Source organism: Argopecten irradians, chromosome 12 (genome assembly GCF_041381155.1).
Source record: "Argopecten irradians isolate NY chromosome 12, Ai_NY, whole genome shotgun sequence".
Lineage (NCBI taxonomy): Eukaryota > Metazoa > Mollusca > Bivalvia > Pectinida > Pectinidae > Argopecten > Argopecten irradians.
In genome coordinates, this window is record NC_091145.1 from 12,496,392 (window position 1) to 12,519,955 (window position 23,564).

The 23,564-nt window shown below is 35.6% G+C and overlaps 2 protein-coding genes across 2 annotated transcripts; both read left to right on the forward strand.

The window, feature by feature from the left end:
* The first annotated feature begins 31 nt into the window (after nt 1-31).
* LOC138335954 (tyrosine-protein kinase Fer-like) lies at nt 32-11,732 on the forward strand. Its single transcript, XM_069285171.1, has 10 exons — nt 32-532; nt 3,813-4,020; nt 4,478-4,779; nt 5,826-5,966; nt 6,449-6,646; nt 7,524-7,636; nt 8,278-8,729; nt 8,942-9,632; nt 9,920-10,211; nt 10,639-11,732. The coding sequence occupies exons 1-10, from the start codon at nt 332-334 to the stop codon at nt 11,038-11,040; spliced, it is 3,000 nt and encodes a 999-aa protein (XP_069141272.1). The 5' UTR covers nt 32-331; the 3' UTR covers nt 11,041-11,732.
* Nucleotides 11,733-12,188: 456 nt separating this feature from the next.
* On the forward strand, nt 12,189-23,268 carry LOC138335952 (uncharacterized). Its single transcript, XM_069285170.1, has 10 exons — nt 12,189-12,889; nt 16,153-16,372; nt 16,979-17,280; nt 17,596-17,736; nt 18,221-18,418; nt 18,765-18,877; nt 19,291-19,742; nt 20,342-21,032; nt 21,378-21,669; nt 22,162-23,268. Exons 1-10 carry the CDS (start codon nt 12,698-12,700, stop codon nt 22,561-22,563), a joined length of 3,003 nt encoding a protein of 1,000 aa, XP_069141271.1. The 5' UTR covers nt 12,189-12,697; the 3' UTR covers nt 22,564-23,268.
* The last annotated feature ends 296 nt before the right edge of the window (nt 23,269-23,564 follow it).

Here is a 23,564-nt window from a genome sequence, read left to right on the forward strand (position 1 = left end):
TACCGTTGTTTAATGTTAGTTTTATAATCGGGGAATTTACTTATATTGACGTAGACTGTTGATTGGATCGTATGTTAACAATGCGGCTGTGACGTTGTCTGTATGTGTTTGCATGATCCAGCTATGCAAAGCAAAGACATTTGAACAAGGAAGTTTAAAAATTCCAAACCAGAGAACTCTCCCTTCACAGGTTTTTCCTGGTTGGACAACATACCTGAAAAGGAGATCGTCCCGATTATGTGTTGAGGACGTCTTGCGTCTGAACAGCTGGAAGTTTTCGCTGTATCAGTATATAATTATACTTAGATTGTTGCTTTGAATCAAAACCAAGATGTCAAGATCAGGCGAACCCTACAGTATCCATTCTGTAGATGATATTCTGGCGATACCCGACATGAGGACGGCCATGGAGATACTCAGGCGCTGGAATATCGGGACGAAAGGTCTAAAGAGCAAAGATATGGCTATAGATATAATAATGAATCATTGGAAAAACAATAAATCGAAATTACCAGAAGCGGCACCAAAACAGGTAAGTGATTAAGGAGACGTTTGGTGGGAATCTATAATTTAAAGATTATATTTTTTTCTGCAGACTGATTGGTTCCTCAACCATTTTCAGAAAGTACAGAAAGTAATTTGTTATGAAATAATGGTATTTATAAATCCAGATGTTTCATGCATACATAATCAGGTTTAATTATATTATGAAAATGAATTCTATATGACATAAAATATCAATGTTCTTGCTTGCCGGTTTTGTTTATCATATTTCACTATCAAATTACACATATACCTTATTGTTTTCGGGATAAACATACCATTTTACTATTGCTTTGCCATCTATATTTTATACGTTAAATCATTTGTAATGTCTATAAAAAGTACTGTATGGAATAGCAATCACGTGATTACACTTGCCCATTCACCTTGTCATAGGATATTACACTATTGTCTGTGACAGGCACATTATTCTTTACAAAACGAAACTGCATTATCGACACAAACAAGCCGCTATCAATGTGTGCGTGCAATGTTGCCTTTGAATTGCAGCATGCCATTCAGGAAGGGCGATTAGCATTGAGAGTATAACAAAAGAATGATTTAAGGATAACCTCGAACTATCCTGAAAATCACATATCAAAACATACAACAACAAACAAAAAATATATCAAGAAAGAAAAATATCTAACTGCTAGATTCCTAATTTATCTTATTATTTATTACTATGTATTCATCTAATTTGAATTTATGTTTATTTTGTTGTTTCAAGTCGTGCATGTGATGTCATTTCCCCCCAAAAATGTTTCAAGTGCATTCCATTATGTTAAGCCTACCGTTATACCACTATATAATATTTGTAATATGTATACAACGTCTCGCCATTTCACGGAATACTAGTACTTTCGACTTGTAACCTTTTTCACTATGACAATGAACTTCCTTGATGAAGGTGCATCTCCCACACAGAAGATCGTAATTGATTTGTGATTATCCATTATGTGTAGGGACAATTATGCTTATCACAAACATAGTACGTGCCATATTCAGTGACTCCTATTGAGTGCGAGGTTTAAAGATTAAATGGTTTAATGTAAACATACGTTGTTAAGGGAAAGTTATCTGTATTAAAATGCTAGACACACTAATATACATGGTTCATACAATAAAAGCTTGTCATTCAAATACACTGACGGTAGTTTTGTCTTGTATTAAGAACGACCGAAGAGGACAATTATAAATTAATACAAAATTACGAATTTCATTTTTACCTTTTTGTTATCAAACTTAATCATGTTAGAAAAAAATTAAGTACATGTACAATTAAACATGTATTAAGAGGCCACCCGATAAAAAAGACAAAACCTGGCTGTTTAATCAAGGCGCAGTCAAATCATTGGACTAATAATAAAAAGATTTTAAATGGCTGACTTAAACTAAATTACACGTGTTATATTAAGGAATGATTTTTATTGTTTGTTGTTTACTGGTGTGTAAACTGCATTTTTCGCGTCATGTTGAAATAATTGTACAAAAAGTGCAGTTTACACACAAGTAAACAACAAACAATAACAATCATTCCTTATATTTACATTTCGATCGACCATTTCATTAAAAATTAAGTGTTCAAATAAAATAAGATTCTGGGTTTTTTTTCAATGTTATACGATTGTTGGAACAGCCTGTCGATTGATGGAATCCCGGAACAGATGGCTTCAATTTGGCGGGAAATGTTGTCAAATTAAGAGAGTACTCAAAATATAGTTCCACATTAACTTGATCTTTTTTCATCCTATTTATACAATATTTGTTAAATACTGTATTTGCTGATATAATTTAAGTTTTACATTACATTGATACATGTGCTATTATGAAGATTTGTCATACAGATACAATATGCCTAACCGATTGCGCATTCACACTACTACGGAAGTCAGTGTTCCGGTGTGAGTATTCTTGCGCGACAACCACTGTGATTACGCAAGTCTAAACGATTTCGCAGTCGGTAAGGTTATATAGCAAAGAGAAAACGGGAATGTAAATATTGCCAAGTATAAGCACACAATATGTAGCATTTGCATGTCTATTATATTAACACGAGTTTCGATCACTTTCGTGAATAAATAAATAACATGTCAGCAACTCAAAAGAGACACAGCCACGCCATCACTGACAAAACACTGCTGTTTTCAGAAAACTGTCACTGTCCGGGTATACACTGTACGTAGGCAGGTGACCGCTTAATAAGAGAGACAAGTTTTCATAAACCGACCTTTGAAAACAGGTAACAGTTCTCATGTGATCTTTTAGACAGGTCGTGAACATCTAACGTGTATATCATTAGAATAGGCAACTAGTGAAAAACAATTTAAATAGCATGAATAAAAATATTTATGCTTACATTATATTGTAACTTGTTACTTTGCAAATAAAATGAGGAATAACATTCAACTAGCAATTTGACCAGGAGATTTAAATGAAAAACAAAAAAAAATATGACGTGTTTACAAAATGATTATATGCGGACCTATTCACATCTTAGATAAATCGATAATGTGCACACAGAAAAAAACATCCGTTTAGGAAAAAGACATGTATTTTCTCCTGACCTAAATTTTATTGTTTGATAGCTTCCTAACACATGACAGTGCAGCGATAGGGTTACAGGTAGGGCTAGTGTTACTGCCTTGGAATGCACTGTCTTTAGTGGAGCGACGGATCATGTATTCTAAATTGCGTGGTTTAAAACTGTGCTCCATAAAGTATGTTCTCATAAGCCAAAACATGGATATAAATTAACATAGATATGAAAGTAAACCTCAACAAAGCCTTAAAAAGGCACACAAACCAATCAGTTAAGCTATATTGTGGGGAATGTGTCCCCTATTGCTATAAGGCCATACATGTAATAAATCAAAGTTACTAATATTAAAGTGAATAAAAGGATTTTTGGATGGAATTTATTGTATTAATTTGTTATGATAACTAAGTAACAGTATGGATTTTGGACGTAGAATTAAAGATATTTCAGACAAAGGGTAAAAGTAGAAATTTAAGCGAGGTAACCATTTACGCTAATGACGCGGTCTTATGGGGGTCGCGAAAATATCCAATGAGCGTAAATGTCCAAAGTGAATGTATATAATCTGTGTAGCTATACATTTGCCACTACATCTGTCATGAATATAACTAAAAACCGCGAATTGTTGATCCTTTTGCCATAGGATCCATAAAAATGAGAGGAAAAGTGCTGATACATTATTATTGAGAATACATGATATTTACATCTTTTGTTTTTTTTCTGTTTACAGGACCGCAATGGACTCCATGAGGCCATTGAAAACGACACCAAGTACAGGAAGAAACTCCGAGGCTTCTATGATCAGATCACGGAATACATCAACACTCTACCCTCAAATTACCGTAAGGACTTAGAAGGTGTCTTCCCAAATCTAGCCAAGGCCATCGAGGACAAAAAACGAGACGTGGGCTCCCCAGACTGTACCATCCTAGTAGCTGGTAACGTGTGATTTGCTTATAATTCAAACCCTTGAAATTCCCAAATTTCTAAAGGGAGTCTATAATAATTGCACCGTTGTTTCAGCCAATCAGAGACGGTGTTATAAATAGCGGCGTCACAGACATCATTGAATATACTTTTTACATGCAAGATTGAATTCATTATATCTCACTTATCGTCTTTTGATATAGAAGAATGGCTAATAAATTGTCTTTGAAAGAATTTGTTTACATGAAAAATAAAAGTTTTTCATACATTTGATTTGACAAAAATATCATCAAAATAGTGTATTTGTCTAAACAGGAATGTCCTAACAGCAATGATACGTCATGAAATGTAATTTGTTGTGGTGCTGTTTTAAATATCGAAATGAAATATTTATCAAAACAACAAGAATAAAAGCAAATACATCCCATGAAATGTGTTCTCTAGATTTGCTCTCCTTTCTTTCTACAGGTGAAACTGGAGCTGGGAAAAGCAGCTTTATCAATCTGATACTACAGGTAGATCTTCTACCCACCAAACAACTGAGATGCACCACTACCATCGTAGAACTAAGGAAAAGCGTGGACGGCAGAAAGACGGCCAGGATATACTACAAGTTACAGGATGGTGAACGCCAACCGAGGCAACCCGAAGACTTAGCTCTAGACCATCCGAATGGACTACAGGATCTTCAAGCGAAAATGAGCTATGAGGAGGACGGAGAGACGCCATATGAAAGAATTCAAATCACCTGGCCTTTTCCTGGCCTATCTGTAAGATTTGGTTTATTTCTACCATGCTGTAATGTAGAAACATAATGATTTTTAACCACCCCCCTCCCTCTCCCGAAAGATAGAAGAGAATATAGCATGCATATTATTTCCAATTTCCAACTCTATCAAATGTAATAGAATGTTATCCATATCTCGAAATCTATAACAGCACATGTCTTTTTGTCTTATCAATAATTGTTCACAGTTCCGAGAGCAATACTCGACAGGGAAAATTGAAGGAAGTTGGTTCCGAAAGCGATACTCGATATTTGTCTCCAGGAAACATGACGCTGTTTAACGATCCAGCGACACTGTAATATCGATGAGAAATAATCTAATACGACGTAATATGTCTATAAGAGAATGACTGTAAAAATAAATAACATATTTTCGTTATTGGACTTATTCTGCTTAGTCAGTTCTGAAACATATATACATATGTGTATATGTTTTTAACTTGTTTGGGGCCGCGGTGACCGAGTGGTTAAGATGTCCCGACATATTGTCACAAGCCCTCAACCTCTGGGATGCAGGTTCGAATCTCATGTGGGACAGGTGCCAGGTACTGGCCGCTGGTCGATGTTTTTTTCCAGGCACTCCGGCTTTCCTCAACAAACAAACCTGGCACGTCCTGACATGACCATGGCTGTTGATTGGACGTTTAAATGATAAAACTAACAAAACAACTTGTTTGGAAATAAGCGAATATTTCAAACGCCGCCAATACATATGTATATATGTTTCTGGTCAGTTTTCGAACTTTTGTCGGTTCAAGAATTTTTCTATGTGCATTAATAAAGAAATAATTCACATGCTAAATGTGCCCTTTTACGAAACCTTCACGCATGGATATATTCACGGAGATTAAAAGAGGTGGAAACAAGCGAAAACTCCCCACGCCGCCAACAGCTATTCTTTTACAGTAATACCAACACATTGTTTCCAACTCCCTTGAAAATGAAAATTATCAATGGTGTTCAACTTATAAAAAATATTGATATAATATAAATTTAGTTTGGTATTTTCAAAACACATCTATTATTCAGGAGGGAATAGTCCTTGTTGATACACCCGGAATAGGAGAGAGAAGACAAATGACTAAGTTAGTGGAGCGGTACCTCACCAAATCCTTTGGATTCATTTATATACTTAACACCGCAAACGCAGGAGGAATTCAGAAAGGAAGGGTAAGTATATAGACTTAATATTAAACGAAACTTTTCTAGAGTAAAACCATTTCCTATCGAAATACATATTGATATATTATTGATTAAATATGGCACTTCAACCCAGTAATCAAATATGGCGTCGTCGGCTATTTACATGGGTTAAATTTCTCCCAATTTTAGTTAGTAATTAGAAATTAATTTTAGCAGTTTTTATTTTCTTTTTTTGAAGTTTTGACCTTTCAAAGTAAGTATATATATGATTCAATTATGTCTCTAAATATCGCGATCTTAGCAATGCTTCGCGAAAATATTATCCCCTGCGAATATAACCGTACAACTGTATGTACGATAAGCAATAAAATGAAATATCACTATAACAACGAAATATCAGAAAACAAACAAACAAAAAACAAACAACAAACATCTTTAGGGATACAAACTAAAACATAGATCGTACAATGACATTAAAACAAGTTGTATTTTCGTTATATCATTAACAGTTACGGGACTTCCTACGGATGGTCGTAAATGCCGCTGACGAGGATTTTAATCCTTCTTCTACGATGTTCATCGGCAATAAATGGGACCAGGTGCCTGATCGAGATAAGGTGGAAGTCCAACAAGGCATCTTCACCAAACTAGAACTTTGCTACCCCGGTATCCGGAGTGACCAGATATATTACATCTCTGTCACCGAGGTAGGTAGCATATTCAGTCATCAGTGAGGTCCATTTCTGTTTATTACTATGAGAAGTAAATCTATTTCATGATGGTGAAATTAACATCGCTGATTTATTGTTTTCCTTTGGCATGGAGGTGGGTGACAGAATCTGGAGTAAAGAGACAATTTTTTCATTTCTTTTTCATTTCATTTTTATGGGGAAAGAAGAGAAAAAGAAAATGCTGACATAAAAATAGTTTTCTCAGATCTGAGGGGAAAAAGAAAAGAAAAAAACCCAGACAAAGGTTGATACCAAAATAACCACAATAAGGTGATTAATACTTCTTTTTTCTTCTCCAATTTCGTTTGTGCATCTAATTGTCGTCTTATCATATTTGAACAAAGAACGTTTAAACTAAGATAATCATGACGCCAGAGACATAATATATTCAATCATTGAATTGTGAACAAACACATTTTCATTTTATTAAGAATTAAGTTTGACACACCTTCCTCAACGTTTTAAGGCCCACTACTCTTCCAAAACGGCTTATCATTTTTAAAATTGGAAAGTAAAACAAGATCGATATTTTGTAGAGTCTCTAAAGTTATTTACCTACCAATAATACATATACTACACTTTTAAAATATCACCTTCTGAACAATTTGATTTAAATTAATTATATGTTAATTTTTATAACGCGGGTCGTACTAATTGCCGCACGTCGGTTGACTATCGCTGCGCCAGACGGCAAGATAGCGAAAATAACCGGAACTGTTAAACACAGCTTACGCAAAAAATCTTGCATTTGTCCATATATATTTTCATATGTTATTATTTTGTTTCGGAAAGGTAGTGGGCCTTTAAATACATTAAACTAGGCAGTGTATTTAAATTGAACTCTGCTTTATAGTCCAAGAAAGCAACTGATTATGGCAGTATGTCAGCACCACATGTAGAAATGCTGGAAGGAATGGAGCGGTTCCTACCGGCCAGTCTCCGGAACAAGCTCAACATCCATTACCGGTACGTTAATGTACAAGATGATAATGAGGAATAATTATTCTCTTCTCTCAAATATTCAAATCAATCGATTACCGTGGTAATGTCCAAACTTTTAATTCATATTTTCATAGTACTGATAATAAGATAATGAATACAAGTAATTTAGTTCCAGACAGTTATTTCATTTGGTATAAAACATTGTTATACATACCTTAACATAAAACAAAGAATAAATTATTAAAAAAACAACTCTTTTACTGATTTTCAACAATGGATTCAATTCAAATTTTGAAAGAAAGTGTTAGTTGATTGATAGAGAGAAGCGTTGTGTAGGTTAAACGATTACTTAGTTCCTTAATTACCACATATTTGACTCACCTGAGTATCCTAGTGGCGCAGCTTAAAGAAATATTCTGTATTTGCGTATTAAAGAATTATCTGCTCTTATGAGTATTGATTGTGGCGTCGTGTGTTTGCAAGCGTAATGTCACATTTTTCAGAGAAAACGACGTGAAATCCGCTCACAAAATAATACCTCTTCCGCAAGGGAGGTTACTCTGTAATATAAAAAGACTGCGTATTTGGTCCGTTAACTGTAATTTTGAGGGAATCATTAACAACCCATCTTGTAATATTTAAAAAGTAATATGTCTGAATTCCAGATTCATGTCCCAAATTCTGAAACGTTCGTTATATTCAGTCAAAGTCGCAAAGGGAATGGCAGTTCAAGGGATGGAGAAACAAAAGGAGCGAATAGAATTGATCCGACGTCAGATGGAAAAACTCGAAAAGGAGGCCAGATATAGTGTTGGCGAACTTAGGAGGGAACTGGACGACGAAGTAGATCGTTTGTACCAGGAAACAGCAGATTTCCTCAGATCTAAACAGTTCGTTGAAAGGATGTTCAGGTGGGCCGAGAGTGATTGTGCGCGAGCTAATAAAGAGTGGAACCGTACTGCCTCAGAAGCAAGCGAACGCATTGCGAGTCGCCTAGCGTCAGAAATAAACATCTGGGAGAAAAACAGGAGAATTACCGCTACCATTAAACAGAACATTATCAAAAGATTCAAGAAAGACTTCGAACTCATGGAAGGCCAGATTCAACAAATTGAAGGTAAGAAAAGCTGAATAAAAATGCCGCAGATGTACATGTTATGTGATTGATAGACGATTTAGGAGTCTCTTGGTTCCATTCTTGCTTCATTACTTTACGTCGTATCGACACCGGTATTGAAAGACGTGTCATTTTTGGTATTCGTGATTTTGGGGTTGAAGACGGTGGTTGGACGGGGAATTTCATATATGTTTTGTTTTGTCTTTTGTTAGGCGTATTACTGGATGGGGATACGAAAGCTGTGACAGACCTCCACAAATCCATGAAGAGGCAGGCTCCAGTCAGACAGATCTGGAAAAAGGCTAAGGCCGGGGACGACGACGACGGTAATGTGAAAGGTCTAGGAGGGGTGATCAGTAGTTTAGGATCGATTGGATCTGACAAGAGCGTAAAGGCCATATTCAGGAGCTATAAAGCGGAATCAGCCTGCGAAAAGATGTCAGACGCTACAGAGAGATTCATTCAAAGCATATTTGAAAAAGATGAACTGAAGAAAAATCTCAAACGATTCATCGGAAAATTCGTCAAAGGAATAGACAGCATTGCGAAAATGATTCCAGAGTTCGTGAGAGCTGATACAGAACTGATCAACAGAATATCAAGTGAAATGGACCATATGGAAGACAACTTGCGCAACGTGTTCCCGCAACTGCTCAGACACAGTTCCACTTTACAAGGACAGCTGGACATGTTCTTTGTCCATACAATCATGGAGAGAGATTTCCGCCTTCGGGACGTAGAATATAGCAAGGCAGACCTCCTGGGAAGCGGAACATTTGCAGAGGTCTACAAAGCCAATCTTAAAGTTACAAACCCTCCGAAGAGAGTTGCCCTGAAGGTCGCCAAGGATCCACTGAAAGAAAGCAATGTAACAGACATTCTGCTAGAGGACAGAACATCGAGGTAAGTCAAGTGTATTATCAAAATACGCAATTCTTAACGACATAACATACAATATAAATTCTGTATAATAATACGATCGCTAACGATGTATACATAAATATCGAGACACAGTATTCCCGTTTCGCATTGTTTACTATATACTCTCTAATGTTATACCGACAGGACGCGGATTTTCCTCAAAGAGTTGTCGTCATTTGAAAATAGTATCTCAAGCTATATTTCATTCTCTTCTTGAAAATCTCACAAATCAGTTTGAAGTAAATTATACTTTGTACCTTTTGATACAGGGAGTTGAAACATCCGAATGTTGTCCACTACTACGGTGCCGTACTGAAGATGGATGGCACAGGAAGGAGCAGTAAAGTATACTGGATCATGGTATTAGAGTACTGCACTGATACTCTCAAGTCAGTGTTCATTGACGGTAGCTATAGGAACCCAGGCAAGCTTCGTGACTACCCAGACCAGATAGAGTCCATCGAATCCATGTCAAAGTCGTTCGTCCAAATATGTGAGGGCGTTTCCTATTTTCACAAGAAGGGCCTTGTACATCGGGATCTGAAGTTAGAAAACATTCTGGTGAGAACAAAAACGTGACAAATGAAGTAGATGAATTAAGGATATGGCTTGTTATTGTACATGAGGTATTGGTTTACGGACCAAACTCACTCCAATGCCATATTTCATTGCTTACGAATAAGACATTTTAAAGAATTAAAAAATTTTTTTTCTTCAGATGGTTGCTATCGTATAGCTATTTCTTTACACGGCTAAAATATTTGCAAATTTTACATAACGAAAAATTAAATTTTAGAGATTTTTAATATTCGCGATATCTTTTTTATTAAATAATTTAACAATTTCTAAACATTTCACAGATTAAGTCTTTGTGTCCCTCAAAATTACGGATATGTAATCAGCCCGAAAATACCCAGCTACATGTAAGACTTAATGAATACATTTTGGTAAATATTGAAGATATTTTAAACTATTTTTGTACCATCAGATTGGGGAGAAAGGCGATGTCAAAGTAACTGATGTCGGACTGACGAAAGAAGCTAAGGCCATCTCCGGAAGCACTGTTGGAAGTCCCGTCTATATGGCACCGGAAGTTCTCAACTCTCAAGGAATATACGACCGGAAGGCCGATATCTACAGCCTCGGTATCATTCTTTGGGAGATGTGGTATGGCATGGACGCTGCTGAACATATCCAACAACAACTCTTTGGAACGCTTGAAAGGGCTGTCAGGCAAGGCCTTCGACCCTCGTTGTCAATGTCACACAAGCCTCCTGAGGACTGGGGAAATCTCATCAAACGTTCATGGGACTTTGATCCCAAAATGCGACCCGAAGCGAGTGAACTTAGAGATTTTTTCGCAAAGTTTATTCCCGAAAAAATTCGTTAAGGGCGTGAATATTTTGACTCAAATGAACATGCCATTACACAATATTGTAACACACTCATCAAAAGGCAGTTCATAGATATCACTTCTGTTGAAATATCGTGGGCATTTTTCTTTAATATCGGTATTATAATTAAATATTTGTCGTGTATATAGCCAACGCTTATTATTGAAGCACGAACTTAAGATGTGTATATAATCAGTTACTTAGATGAATTCGAGATATAAAATCATTTCAAAGATGAGGACCGGAAAGAGAGAGGAGTCCATTTATTGCAGACTTATGAGAATGGCATCTTTGAGTATCGAAATCAGAGACAATAACTCCCGTCAGATTTCCATTTCATCAAAATGTATGAGAAAAAAATGTGACCATTTCATGATGTTCATTTTTGTTTTTTGTTGTTGTGAAAACAATAAGTTAGTACACATAATCAACATTGATATAATATGAATTTTAGGTATAACATCAAATTTTCTTTGAATAGAAATATTCATTATTTTCGTTGTTGCTACAAATCCACTTATGTTTGAAAAATTATTTTTGGAATTTAAATTTCTTATTTATACTCTTAGCTCCGTCACATATATCAATCATTTGAACACTAATTGGTCTGCATTTTGTTTAATTAAACTTGTATTGTTTGTGTATCACAATTATAATATCAAATGAAATAAAGAAAACACTTCTGTAATTGTTTTAATTATTGTATAGATTTTTCAATCACAAATTTATTGTTGTATATTGTAACAAGGAGTTAATCTAGTCCCATAGCCACATACTCCTGTTTTAAATAGATTTTAACAGTGACACTGGAAGGCCAAAAAGGCATATGTTTTGCAAAAAAGCCCTAATTTTCAAAATGGGCCTAATATTGATAGAAAATGACCTAATAATCAGAATAGGTTTAATTCTGAGCAAACTGGTCTAAAGATAACCAGCATGGTACTAATTTAACACTAATTAAATGGTACTTGCTAAATTATCTGGAGAATTTCATTTCATTATATAATCGGGGAATCTATCTATGTCGAAGTAAAGTGTTGATTGGACATGTGTAGACAATAAGGTAGTGCCGTAATCTGTTTTGTATGGCTCTACTACACGAAACAAAAGTATTTAAACAAGGAATTTGAAATGTTCAAAACAAGACTGTTCCTGGTCGGACAACACTCCTGAAGAGGAGACCGTCCAAGGTATGTGTTGAGGACTTCTTGCTCCTGAACAGTTGAATGTATCTTTATCTGATGTTATATAGATTGTCGCACTGAATCACAACGCAGTTTGCAGTATCGTGGATAAAACCATTCATATATCTGAATATACATTACCGTTGTTTAATGTTAGTTTAATAATCGGGGAATTTACTTATACTGACGTAGACTGTTGATTTGATCGTATGTTAACAATGCGGCAGTGACGTTGTCTGTATGTATTTGCATGATCCAGCTATGCAAAGCAAAGACATTTGAACAAGGAAGTTTAAAAATTTCAAACCAGAGAACTCTCCCTTCACAGGTTTTTCCTGGTTGGACAACATACCTGAAAAGGAGATCGTCCCGGTTATGTGTTGAGGACGTCTTGCGTCTGAACAGCTGAAAGTTCTCGCTGTATCAGTATATAATTATACTTAGATTTTTGCTTTGAATCAAAACCAAGATGTCAAGATCAGTCGAATCCTACAGTATCCATTCTGTAGACGACATTCTGGCGATACCTGACATGAAAACGGCTACGGAGATACTCAGGCGCTGGAACGTCGAGACGAAAGGTCTGAAGAATAAAGACGAGGCAATAGATATAATTATGAATAACTGGAAATCCAAATTACCAGACGCGGCACCTAAACAGGTAAACGATAGAAAAAATGTTCTGGTGGCGGAACTGTTTATTATAAAAATTCTAATTTGTTTCTGTAGACGTATTGGTTTCTCAACTATTTTTCGATTATCATGATGTAATAGAATATCTACTTAAAATCTAGGTTTCATATTATGGTACTTGCATACATAACAAGTTTTGGTTGTATCACTATAGTGCACTCAAATGACGCAAAAATCTATGTTATTGGAAATCATATCAAAATGTATAATGGCACAAAATACTTCGGGACATACACCCCGTTTCGCTATTGAGGTACGATCTATGCTTTCCGATTTACGGTAAGCTATTGACAATGTGTGTGAAAATACTTATGGAATGTGGTTTACTTAATTACACATTGATATCACACTAGTATATGCTACAGGCGATTAATCGTTAGAAAATGAAACTGCATTATCGAGACATCGATATCAAAGGTGTGCGTTCAGTGTTGCCTTTGACCTTTGGTTAACATAGGCAGTGTAAGTAAAGATTAGGGATTATCTAAGAATCACCACAAAATACCCTGATAATCATTTATAAAAACTTGTATTAAAATCTATCAAGAAACAAAAGTTTCTGCTGAATTCTGTAGTTTTATATAATAATTTATAGTGGCGTAGGTTTAGCGTGACGTTCAGAGGATAATTGTAATCGATTATTTTTTTACCATGACACCAAACTTCCTTGTTGAAGGATTGAGTTGCAATTATTCATTATGTGTAAGAACAATTATACCTATTACAATCATATCACGTGCCATGTTCATTGACTACTATTGAATGTGGAGTTTAAAGGTTAAATGGTTTGAAACAAACATTGTTGGTATTGTCTGTACTGTATTGAAACTTGGACACACAAAAGAAAAAATTACTGAAAATGCTTCCTACCGTTAAAGCCAATCAAATGCACCGGCGTTAGGTTTGTTCTACTTTAAAATATAATCCAAATGACTGAACAAGAAAAGAAAAGAAAAACTTATAGAAAGTAATATTGTTTTTTTTTGTTTTTTTGTTACGAAAACTTCTTATGAAAATATGACCGCGCCGTCGTGGCTGGTCATAGCGCTTGCATAACCATACATAATGATTATGCTTAGTTGACGTTGACACTTAAAACATAATGTCCAATCCGTATTGCCATTTTCTCATATTTATTACACATTCGAACAGCGTTGCATTGGTATCTCACATTAGTCACATATTACACACCATATACAATGTATACTGCAATGGTACGTCTCTCTCTATTTCTACTAGTTCCTTCTCGCTTTTACTAACTCATTTCTAGTGACTTACAAATATTTAGTAACTTCTAGTCTATACTTTGGGCTCTAAAACCCTACTATATAAGTTTCTGCCACACCTGGTAGAAGACACTCTATCAGACTCCCTAAGGATTTCTAGGGTTTGCCAAAACTAAACTGCCTATCGAATTGTAACTCAGTATATCAATTCTACACAACTTACTCTATGCAATTATTAGCATATTACATAATTCGGTATTATTTTTCTTTAGAAATTACTTATTTTAAATATAAAACAAACACATTTATTTCAGATCTTATAGAGACCTGCTATTATATGGCCACCACGGGGGTCAACCCTTCCTTTCAGCCAGAGGTACTGACTCAGCATAGTCCCTCTATCCTAGATGACACTACACAATGGACAGTCTATAGCTAATTCTGTTATCTATATGCATAGATATAATTACTGTGTCTAATTTAACCTAATACTATCTGTAATATAAATATGATATAGCACAGTCAAATCCAGGGTCCGCCAAACACTGCCTTATTTAGACAGGTGACTGCTTAACCCAGATGCAGTCAAATGGTATGACTAGTAATAAGAGGGCATATATTTCTAACGACATACATGCGCTTAATAATACGTATTTTACGGAATGTAAATTGTAGACAAAATTACCGCTATTTTCAGAAAACGATCGTTATTGGGACATAATTTTCAAAACCTATATGCTTTTTGTTTGTTTTCATTGACTAAAAGCAGGAGACTGTTTATATCTCTTTTAATGTGTGTTTTATCAAACATCTCGATCACCTACCGCGTATATTATTAATTGGGATTTGTAAGCTATTGAAAACATTTGTAACACAAGATTTTTTTAAACTACTTCAACTTCGCATATAGGTCCGGACGAACATAGTGTCCGGAGAATCCCTCGGGTATAACTTTCGAATTTAATCAATTCGTTATCATTTATTTATTGATATTGTCTGCTTAAAATGAAAAACGGTCATTAAACCTGAAATAAACAATATTCTACAAAAAGAAGAAAATACAATGACGAAAATGTAGATTGGATTCATTTGATAAGACCTCCAAAGACGTATCGGTAATGACAAACCCTGGTAATATGGTAGATGAATATGAAACGAGGATCGAGAAATTATAAATGGACTCATAAAATATATTTCATCCCTTTGGGGTGTGATAGGAGAGTCTCAATCCGAGGGGTAATATTATTAAGTTGTCAAACACAAAGATACGAGCTTTAGAGAGTTTTTTTTTGTAGATTAAAAAAAAATAACTCACGAGTGTGGAATAAATTCCATATCCAACAACCACAAGTCGTGTGACCTGTTTCTACCTCAATTATATCCGCCTGTAGTACGCTATCCAACAGCAGTTTTGACATTAAGCGGCGATCACATTAAAGCATGACGGCACTCGATTATTAATGACGTTGACAAATGATGACATGACACCGAGAAATAAGTAGTTCGGTCAAAGTTCACGGTGTACGCCAATCAGAATGCGTACAGAGTTTATACCATGTGTGGTATTGTTAATCAACAGCTGCATCGTTTATTTGATACCCTAAGAGTTGAATTACATCGACTATTGTGGTAGAAGCGTATTTATCCCTGTTCCTAGTTGTGATTTTATACCCACACTAGTTTGCAGCTTAAGTTTGTTATTCAAGTTTGCTCAGCATGTGTTATTGATGATCGGAAGACCGATAATCTTTCATCATACAGCTTATATATTCCAAATAGTCTGGTTAAACATTGAGCTCCATACGATGTTAAGTGTGGTAACTACATAGTGGTTATGGGGATATAAGCTGTTGTATTTTAAGATTAACATTTGATATTTTCAAGATCATAGGATAGATATACGAATGAATTTCTAAATACTAATATCGACGTATGTACACCTATATTATACTTATAAAGATAAAATAATTCATAATATTATGAAATTCGCATCGTTTATTAATAGTGGAGTTTAAAGGACCGTAATGGACTCCACGAGGCCATTGAAAACGACACCAAGTACAGGAAGAGACTCCGGGGCTTCTATGATCAGATCACGGAATACATCAACACTCTACCCTCAAATTACCGTAAGGACTTAGAAGGTGTCTTTCCAAATCTCACCAAGACCATTGAGGACAAAAAACGAGACGTGGGCTCCCCTGATTGTACCATTCTAGTAGCTGGTAACGTTTCACAAGATGTTTTATTTGTTGTTTACATTCCCAGTAATATAGAATCTTAAATAATTGTTTATATCACATGAGAGTTTATGAAACTAGTCTTATTCTTTTTATTCTGGCATGCCTTGGCAAGGAAAAGGCTGGCATAAAATATTACTTCAAATAGATCCTTATTATTCTACTGAAACCCTTAAAATTAAAACTTTCAGGGAAGACACTTTCGTCTGTGAAATAATTGCGGTGGTGATGTCATAGTTTACCTTTCGCAATGATAACATAAATTATAAAGCCAAATGAAAACGGTTGTTACATTCATGATTGCATAATTTATGTTTTAATTACAGCCTTTTGAATAGCGGGTTTTATTTTTGACATGCAATAAATTAAGAAAACCGTGAATTTTGTGTTGATCCACCTTTCAAAGTTTTTTTTTATCTAAAATGCAAAATTTTGTTATTTTCTTGCAGTTTCAAAATATGTTTGTCATCAATATTATCGAAATGAAATATGTACCAAAACAGGAACAACATCAAAGATATCCAATGAAATGTAATTGCTACATTATAGAAATTAGATTATTGAAATGGCAATGTTTTCTTTTCATTTTAGGTGAAACTGGAGCTGGGAAAAGCAGCTTTATCAATCTGATACTACAGGTAGATCTTTTGCCCACCAAACAACTGAGATGCACCACTACCATCGTAGAACTGAGGAAAAGCGTGGACGGTAGAAAGACGGCCAGGATATACTACAAGTTACAGGATGGTGAACGCCAACCGAGGCAACCCGAAGACTTAGCTCTAGACCATCCGAATGGACTACAGGATCTTCAAGCGAAAATGAGCTATGAGGAGGACGGAGAGACGCCATATGAAAGAATTCAAATCACCTGGCCTTTCCTTGGCCTATCTGTAAGATTTGGTTTATTTCTGCAATACTGTATAAAATGATATCATCATTGTCTAGAAACGGTCGTTGTTTTTGTGGCTGCTCTTAGACCACGATTATTGTTTTCATATAATTTTCACTGTTGCTCCATCGGGTTACCTCGAATGTTTCCATTCACGGAACGATGTCAAAGCACTAAACCATGTTAGAAAAGAGAATACGAAGAATCCATGTATACAGTATTGATGTACCTCTATTGCCCCATCAGCTTACCAAATTATAAAATGATCTCTAATATAAATTTAGTTTGGAATTATCAAAATACATTTATTATTCAGGAGGGAATAGTCCTTGTTGATACACCCGGGATAGGAGAGAGAAGACAAATGACTAAGTTAGTAGAGCGGTACCTCACCAAATCCTTTGGATTCATTTACATACTTAACACCGCAAACGCAGGAGGAATTCAGAAAGGAAGGGTAAGTATCTAGGCCAAACGAAACGTTTCTAGAGCAAACCTCTTTCCTATCGAAACGCATATTGATATATTATTGATTCAATATTTCAAAATAAAACACCAAGAAATCAAATTCGGTATAATTGGTTTTTCACGCGGGTTAAAACTTTTTTGATTTAAGTCAAAACAGGAAAAAATAGCGGTTTATAATTTCGAGTTCTGAAAATGTAATGTAATTAAATGTAATTCAATCACTTCTCAAAGTTTACAGGTTAAATTTCGCGATCATGGCAATGTCTGGCCACATTGCGGCAATATCCTCTGTAGAAATATGCGGATATGTTATGAAGATAATTGTTTTAACCAGAATGATACTCGAACACCGTATACAACGAAATATCATCTTACAAAGAAATAACTTTCGATGTATCAAACAAAATCAAGATCGTGCAATAACGATAAGCTGTGTTGTTTCGTTGAAGCGTTAGATGTTTCTAATTTTACAGTTACGAGACTTCTTGGGGATGGTCGTAAATGCTGCTGACGAGGATTTCAATCCTTCTTCTACGATGTTCATCGGTAACAAATGGGACCAGGTGCCTGATAGAGATAAAGAGGAAGTCCAACAGGGCATCTTCACCAAACTAGAACTTTGTTACCGTGGTATCCGGAGTGACCAGATATATTACATCTCTGTGACCGAGGTAAATAGCATATTTATGTACAGCGTTATTTGTTATCATCTCTCTCGATAGACGGGGTCTCGGCTTCATTTACTGAAATAAGTAACTTTCTCTTGTCCGGTATGTTTTTATCTATAACTACGAAAACAAACCAATAAAAATGTCGCCTTCCCCCCTTGAAGCCAATTGAAAGAGAAAATCGATTCATGAAGATGTTATAAATAACACAATGACGTAATGGTCATTAGGTAGCATAGATTTTTACCTTGAATACTCTTTTTCTTTTTCTTAAGTTAATGTTTTATTTATCAGGAAATTAATAATATAAATATTTAAGAAAATATTTAAACTAAATTTTATTTCATAGTCCAAGAAAGCAACTGATTATGGCAGTATGTCAGCACCACATGTGGAAATGTTGGAAGGAATGGAGCGGTTCCTACCGGCCAGTCTCCGAAACAAGCTGAATATACATTATCGGTACTTAAATCTTCCAGATAATAAGGAAAAACTTATATATTTTCATCTCAAATATTCAAATCAATTCGATCAATGTCCAAAAATTTAATTAATATTTCCATGGCTCTGAAAACAAAATTTAACCTTAAAGATAATGCATAAAATACAAAACAAAGTATAAATTAATGTAAAGAAGTTCTTTAACGACAAAGTTCAAAAACTGATTTCAAAAAAAGGTTGATAATAATGCTTAGACAATAAAGTGGTCAGTTCCTGATACTGCCTACACGACTTATTTAACTCAGTATTCTGTCGGTACATCGGTTCATCTAAAACACTTCATAAGAGTACATCTCTTAATTCCCATTTGGATGAAATCTATGAAAATAGTAATAACACTCAGAGTTTAAAATAGCATTGGTTCTATACTCCAGATTTATGTCCCAAATTCTGAAGCGTTCGTTATATTCAGTCAAAGTCGCAAAGGGGATGGCAGTTCAAGGAATGGAGAAACAAAAGGAGAGGATAGAATCGATCCGACGTCAGATGGAAAAACTCGAACGGGAGGCGAGATATAGTGTTGGCGAACTTAGGAGGGAACTGGACGATGAAGTAGATCGTTTGTACAAAGATACAGCAGATTTCCTCAGATCTAAACAGATCGTTGATAGGATGTTCAGGTGGGCCGATAGTGATTGTGCTCGGGCTAGTAAACATTGGAACCGCACTGCCTCAGAAGCAAGCGAACGCATTGCGAGTCGCCTAGCATCGGAGATAAATATCTGGGAGAAAAACGAGAGAATTACCGCTACCATTAAACAAAAAATTATCAAAAGATTCAAGAAAGACTTCGAACTCATGGAAGGCCAAATTCAACAAATTGAAGGTAAGAAATATTTGACATTTTTGGCGGGAGTTCGTTATCGCCGATGATCGATCGCTTCACTCCTAGATCCTTCTTTTCTAAAGTCGAATATATACATGTATATAGACCCGTATACCATATGGTGTTCGCGTTATCGTTTTGTTTTTACAAATTATCGTCTTTCCATTTTGATTTAAGTCCGAAGATATATTGCGATTGATAGACGATGTAGGAATGTTATTTCATTTTAAAGGAGTGTCTTTACTTGGTTTCATTATGTTACGTCGTATCGAGACCAATGCGTACCATTATTGAAAGACGTGTAATTTCTGCTACCCGCGATATAGGGTTGAAAGTGGTTGGACACGCCAAGATATTTCATCATTCATTACTTTATGTCGTATCGAAACCGGTATTGAAAGACGTGTCATTTTTGGTATTCGTGATTTCGGGGTTGAAGACGGTGGTTGGACGGGGCAAAGAATGTTATCGGATAGGGAATTTCATAAATGTTTTGTTTTTTCTTTTACCTAGAATATAGGGTTGAAAGTGGTTGGACGCGTCATGTAATTTCATCATGGTAAGGTACATTAATATTTATTCTGTTCCGTTATTGTTAGGCGTATTACTGGATGGGGATACGAAAGCTGTGACAGACCTCCACAAATCTATGAAGAGGCAGGCTCCAGTCAAACAGATCTGGAAAAAGGCCAAGGCTAGGGACGACGACGACGGTAATGTGAAAGGTCTAGGAGGGGTGATCAGCAGTTTAGGATCGATTGGATCTGACAAGAGCGTAAAGGCCATATTCAGGAGCTATAAAGCGGAATCAGCCTCCGAAAAGATGTTAGACGCTACAGAGAGATTCATTCAAAGCATATTTGAAAAGGATGAACTCAAGAAAAATCTCAAAAGGTTCATCGGAAAGTTCGTCAAAGGAATAGACAGCATCGCGAAAATGATTCCAGACTTCGTGAGAGCTGATACAGAACTGATCAACAGAATATCAAGTGAAATGGACCATATGGAAGACAACTTGCGCAACGTGTTCCCGCAACTGCTCGGACACAGTTCCACTTTACAAGGACAGCTGGACATGTTCTTTGTCCATACAATCATGGAGAGGGATTTCCGCCTTCGGGACGTAGAATATAGCAAGGCAGACTTCCTGGGAAGCGGAGCATTTGCAGAGGTCTACAAAGCCAATCTTAAAGTTACAAACCCTCCGACGAGAGTTGCCCTGAAGGTCGCCAAAGATCCGCTGAAAGAAAGCAATGTCACAGACATACTGCTAGAGGATAGAACATCGAGGTATGTCAAGTATATTATAAAAATACGAATGACGAAACATTCCATTGAACTTCGTGCATAATAATACGATTGCTATGGAACAAAATAGTATTGGAGATATTAATATACTAAATTAGGATATGTAAGATAAATTGTATAGACATATATACCGATATATTATATTCCCCTTTTCGCACTGTTTATTATGTCATAATTACATGCATTTTATATTGTTATACGCTATCACATGTCGTATCGAATCTTCAAAGATTTATGCAAAGTCTTCATTTTCAAATAGTATCTCCAGTTATATTTTATTTCCTTATCAAAAATGTTACAACTCAACTTGATTGTATTTAACATTAGGGAGCTGAAGCATCCGAATGTTATTCACTACTACGGTTCGGTACTGAAGATGGATGGCACAGGAAGGAACAGTAAAGTATACTGGATCATGGTATTAGAGTACTGCACTGATACTCTCAAGTCAGTGTTCATTGACGGTAGCTATAGGAACCCAGGCAAGCTTCGTGACTACCCAGACCAGATAGAGTCCATCGAAATCATGTCAAAGTCGTGCGTCCAAATCTGTGAGGGCGTTTCCTATTTTCACAAGAAGGGCCTTGTACATCGGGATCTGAAGTTAGAAAACATTCTGGTAAGAACAAAAACGTGACAAATGAAGAAAATGAATTAATGATATGGCTTGTTATTGTGCATGAGGTATTGATTTACGGACCAAACTCATTCTCCGACGACATGTTTCGAACTAGAACGCATGGTGTAACCTAAACGATCGAGAAAATGATTTAATTCATTGTTTGCGAATAAGACATTTTGAAGAATTTAAAAAAAGATAGAGACAAAAATTTCTTCAGATGATTGTTAACGTATAGCTATTTCTTTTCACGGGTAATTTTAATATAACGATAAAATTGAATTTCAGGGATTTCTAATTTTCGCGATATCACTTTAAGAGTATATTTAAATCATTTAACAATTTCTGAACGGTTTCTCGGACTGCGATCATGTCCCAAAATGTCGTGAAAATTCCATCCATCCGAAAACACCCAGCTATACGTTATTAAGACTTTGTGAATACATTTTGGTAGTTATTGTATATTTTTTAAAACTATTTTTGTACCGTCAGATTGGGGAGAAAGGCGATGTCAAAGTAACTGATGTCGGACTGACGAAAGAAGCTAAGGCCATCGCCGGAAGCACTGTTGGAAGTCCCGTCTATATGGCACCGGAAGTTCTCAACTCTCAAGGAATATACGACCGGAAGGCCGATATCTACAGCCTCGGTATCATTCTTTGGGAGATGTGGTACGGAATGGACGCTGCTGAACATATCCAACAACAACTCTTTGGAACGCTTGGAAAGGCTGTCAATCAAGGCCTGCGACCCTCGTTGTCAATGTCACACAAGCCTCCTGAGGACTGGGGAAATCTCATCAAACGTTCATGGGACTCTGATCCCAAAATGCGACCCGAAGCGAGTGAACTTAGAGATTTTTTCGCTAAGTTTATTCCCAAGAGAATTCGCTAAAGGCGTGGATATCACTTTTGTTGAAATATCGTTGAGATGTATATAAACAACACTCACTCAGATGAACTCGAGATATAAATTCTTTTAGAAGATTAAGACTGAAAAGAGAAGTCAATTATTTGTAGACTAATGGGAAAGGTATGCCATCCTTTGATATCAAAATTGGAGACAATAACTCGCGTCACACATCTATATCATCAAAATGTTCGAGAATCTTTTCTGCCCATTGGGTAGATGACTTGGTTTTACTGTGATATACCAGAAAAGCACAGTCACTGTAGTGAAATGTATGTGAAATGTTCAAACTCGCTTGCTGTCTGCCGTTTCACATTGTGGTCGGACGTTTTGTATACTGAACCCTGGCCCTTGCCAGTGTAGGAAAGAAAATTTGTGTATAACTACTCAAATCGCTCTTACAGTATTGTGTTTACGTTATTAGGTACATTTTCTTGTCTAAATATAATTTCACTAACTCCTCAGTGGTTATGTATTGCATTTAGTTAACGTACGTGATTTTAACACGGGTAAAGGTATAACTACTTAAGCGTATTGATCAACGATTTTCAACGAAGATCAATTAATCAAGATATTTAACAATGTCGTGGAATTTGTCAATTTATTTTGTTATATGTTTCATAAGGAATGTAGAACAATACATTTATATAATATTTTGCTTCTTGGTTATGTAACAGAACTATCCTCATTGATCTGTTTTTATTTTTGGAATTTGACATTTTATTTATACAATTAGTTCCATCACATATATTAATTATTTGAACACTAATTGCTCTGCAGTTTGTTAAATTAAACTATTGTTTGTGTATCACAATAATATTATCAAATAAAAGAAATATATCACTTATCTAAATGTCTTTGCTTAAGAAACATTAGCATATATCAATCACAAATTTATTGTTATAACAAAGATTTAATTTAAATACATATCCACACACTTTTACCCCAAATGAATTAAAATTTCACTGACTTTATAGTAATTTCAA

Coding starts and splice junctions, on each gene's coding strand:
- LOC138335954 (XM_069285171.1), top strand. CDS start 332: ATGTCAAGATCAGGCGAACCCTACAGTATCCATTCTGTAGATGATATT. Junction 6,647..7,523: donor ATTACATCTCTGTCACCGAG/GTAGGTAGCATA, acceptor TCTGCTTTATAG/TCCAAGAAAGCAACTGATTA. Junction 7,637..8,277: donor AAGCTCAACATCCATTACCG/GTACGTTAATGT, acceptor TCTGAATTCCAG/ATTCATGTCCCAAATTCTGA.
- LOC138335952 (XM_069285170.1), top strand. CDS start 12,698: ATGTCAAGATCAGTCGAATCCTACAGTATCCATTCTGTAGACGACATT. Junction 17,737..18,220: donor GAGGAATTCAGAAAGGAAGG/GTAAGTATCTAG, acceptor CTAATTTTACAG/TTACGAGACTTCTTGGGGAT. Junction 21,670..22,161: donor TGAAGTTAGAAAACATTCTG/GTAAGAACAAAA, acceptor TTGTACCGTCAG/ATTGGGGAGAAAGGCGATGT.